The sequence below is a fragment of the Poecilia latipinna genome, unplaced genomic scaffold (genome assembly GCF_001443285.1).
Source record: "Poecilia latipinna isolate Pla-1442-1.1 unplaced genomic scaffold, P_latipinna-1.0 Scaffold2783, whole genome shotgun sequence".
NCBI lineage: Eukaryota > Metazoa > Chordata > Actinopteri > Cyprinodontiformes > Poeciliidae > Poecilia > Poecilia latipinna.
Genome location: NW_015115399.1, coordinates 57711 through 60625, shown reverse-complemented (window position 1 = coordinate 60625; position 2915 = coordinate 57711). Strand labels below are relative to the sequence as shown.

At 37.0% G+C, this 2915-nt stretch overlaps 1 protein-coding gene across 1 annotated transcript; it reads left to right on the top strand.

Moving 5' to 3' along the window:
- Positions 1 to 471: 471 nt before the first annotated feature.
- On the top strand, positions 472 to 2541 carry LOC106939137 (probable protein ariadne-2). Its single transcript, XM_015021445.1, has 4 exons — positions 472 to 663; positions 791 to 891; positions 1635 to 1790; positions 1906 to 2541. Exons 1-4 carry the CDS (start codon positions 588 to 590, stop codon positions 2335 to 2337), a joined length of 765 nt encoding a protein of 254 aa, XP_014876931.1. The 5' UTR covers positions 472 to 587; the 3' UTR covers positions 2338 to 2541.
- Positions 2542 to 2915: the final 374 nt, after the last annotated feature.

Here is a 2915-nt window from a genome sequence, read left to right as displayed (position 1 = left end):
AACTATAATTTTTTTAATTTTAATAATTACTGTTTGCACTTTTAATTTGTCTGCATGTTTGATGCTCAAAAATAAATGAATAACTAAATATTACGATCTTTGTGTGAAACTACTTGCTTTGTTTACCTGTCACTGTGCTCCTGTTGCACAGAAATGTCCCCATTAAAGGACAATAAAGGATAATATAATTCTTTACTAATGGTAGTCAGATTATTCATTCTGTTTAATAAACTGTAAATTATTCACGTTAGTTTTTATGAAGTTAAGGCGCGAACAATAAAAACTATAATCTAATATTTATTATTTACATGGTCGTGATTTTTCGCTGCTGTTCATTAAATGTCATTCATTCATTCATCCATCCATCCATCCATCCATCCATCCATCCATCCATCCATCCATCCATCCATCCACCTGCTCTTCTTTCCATGTGGGCGTATCTTAAGCGATCAGCTGCAAAGCGAAAGTCACGTGACCCGTAAAGAATAACCGGGGCCGAAATCGAAAGAGTTTCCTTCTATTAGACCAAATACAATATAAAGTTGATTGTTTTCTGCATCGCAGGAGAAGTAAAAAAATCTTCCAAGATGAACTCTAAAACGAAGCGCTACAACCTGAGCGACTCTACAATCCGACTTGTGGAAGAAGAGGATCAGTTTGACTGTGAGTGGCTCGTTTCGTTTCATCAGCGCTGTAGCTGTAAAAGTTTCCACTGAATTTGCAATCTTGTTTACAATATGCATAGTTTGTATTTAAATATGCTGGAGGATCTCATGGGATGTTTCTGCAGTTCTGTGTGAAGGTTTTGATTCCCCGAGAGCCCGGATGTCCTGCGGACATGTGGTGACCCCGATGTCTCTCACGAAGTGGTGCCAGCAACTGCTCAAACAGGTGGGATATGACGGTGACCTCACATTCAGCCCGAAAATAGGAAAAAAAAAAGACAATTGTAAGCTAGCTTTTGATACAGATGAAAAGTAATAAGGTGTTTCCTTGTGGTGTTTATTTTTTTAGATTATTTCCGCAACAGAATGATGCAGACAGCTATTTTTCAGATCTAGTTTTCTGGTCATTAAATGCTTTTTTAATCCAATTTTTAACAAATATTAAAATCTTAAAATGTATCTATCCTCTCTTTCGTCTATTTTAACATTTTGTTTCCTTTATTTGAGTTGTAGATACCCGACTTCCAACGTTCAGAAACAGAGAATAACCAAAAACAAAACCTGTGCAAATCTTTTAATTATAATACTCTGACTTAGGACTGTAGTTCTAATGAAATTCATAATTTTTGCTTTTATGAATGTAAAATGTGAAATATTTTACTCTGATGGGTAAATCAGTCAAAATCTGATTAGTTTATTTCTCTACAACAGATTCACTGTTAAAAAAAATAAAAGCTAACTTTCCAAAGACAAGTTATCATTTGTGAAATTTAAAGCACCGTGTCATTTATTATCACAGTATTTTCTGTGTTGACATAAAACATTTTAACAGTGTGTTTTGATGGTGTAACATTGGCAGAATATTGACAACTGGTTGGAAGGAAGTGAAGAATCTGCTTATCACTTATTGTTGAACTTACGGTGTTTTTATCTTTAATCCTGATTATTTTTGTGATTGGTTAAATAAAGGGAAAATCCAGGTTTGTGTGCGGTCAGTCTGGCTGTAATGCTGAGTGGCCTTATCAGGAGGTTTGTAAAATGGCCCTGCTGACCCCTGAAGAAAGGAAGAACTTTGAGACGACGATGGCCCTGAATGCTGCCGTCGGAGATCCTAACACAAAGTTTGTAAGTATCTTATTAATGACGTAATTATAACTGCACACAGGCTTGAGTCTGACTCAAATCCTTCTGTTCCCTCTCTCTCCTCCCAAACACACATACAATGTCAATCACCTGACAGTGTCCAGGCTGCATGACTCCTGTGACCAGAGGGAGCAGCTCAAACCTCTATGTCTGCTGCCATGTGTGCTCAGCAAAGACCGGACGCAGCTTTGGGTTCTGCTGGCAGTGTCTGAGGGAGTGGAAAGGCCGACAGCCTCGATCCGACCGCTGCAAAAACGACAACTGCCACAATTCTGCCCTGAAGACGCTGAGAGAGTGTCCAGAAATTAAAATTGACAAAGTCAAAGGCTGTCCATCGGTCCGTGCCTGTCCCACCTGCGGCTCACTGATCCAGCACACTGGGATAGGATGCAAAACCGTTATATGTCCCCGATGTAAGATGTCGTTTTGTTTTGGCTGCCTAAAGAATGGTTACTGTGGTATTTCTGATATTTGTTCCAGTGGCATTGCTCCTAGGCAGACGTTTATTCCTGTGTGGCAGAGGAAATGATGTGATTCATAAGCTACCACTGTTTGTTATTTACCTGGTTGTTCTTGCTACTCATGTATAATCTTTAAAATCCGACATTTGCAACAATTTGAACAATCTTTGTACTCCGCTTACTACAAAGTAACTTCCAAATAAATCTTGTCATGTTGTGGAATGTATTATTCTGAAACTACAACAGATGAAACACCCATTAAAGGATGTCCACAAGAATATGTAGCTTTTTGTGCTGTTTGATGCCTCTATTATTGTATTTGCATCAAGTAATCATATCGCATTGTATGATTCTTACGCATTCTTCATTAAGCAATCTTTGTCATTTTATTGCATTTTTGCGATAGTGCAAACTCAAAATCAGGAATTGTTGAACAAATAAATATTGTGCTATTGTTTGGCTAAATAAAGAGTGAAATTTAATCCAAATCAATTAATCAAACAAATTTTATTTGTATAGCACATTTCAGCAGCAAGGCATTTGAAAGTGCTTTACATAATTAAGAAAAAAAACAACATGTGACATTGAATAAACAGTAAGAAAGAGAAAGAGATTTTGGAAAAAGGAAAAAGAAGATTTTCAAAAA

What these genes read in the sequence shown, in the direction of transcription:
- LOC106939137 (XM_015021445.1), top strand. Translation starts at nt 588, where the DNA reads ATGAACTCTAAAACGAAGCGCTACAACCTGAGCGACTCTACAATCCGA. An exon ending in AGAAGAGGATCAGTTTGACT is followed by an intron (nt 664 to 790) that starts GTGAGTGGCTCG and finishes ATGTTTCTGCAG; the next exon opens with TTCTGTGTGAAGGTTTTGAT. An exon ending in GAGATCCTAACACAAAGTTT is followed by an intron (nt 1,791 to 1,905) that starts GTAAGTATCTTA and finishes ATCACCTGACAG; the next exon opens with TGTCCAGGCTGCATGACTCC.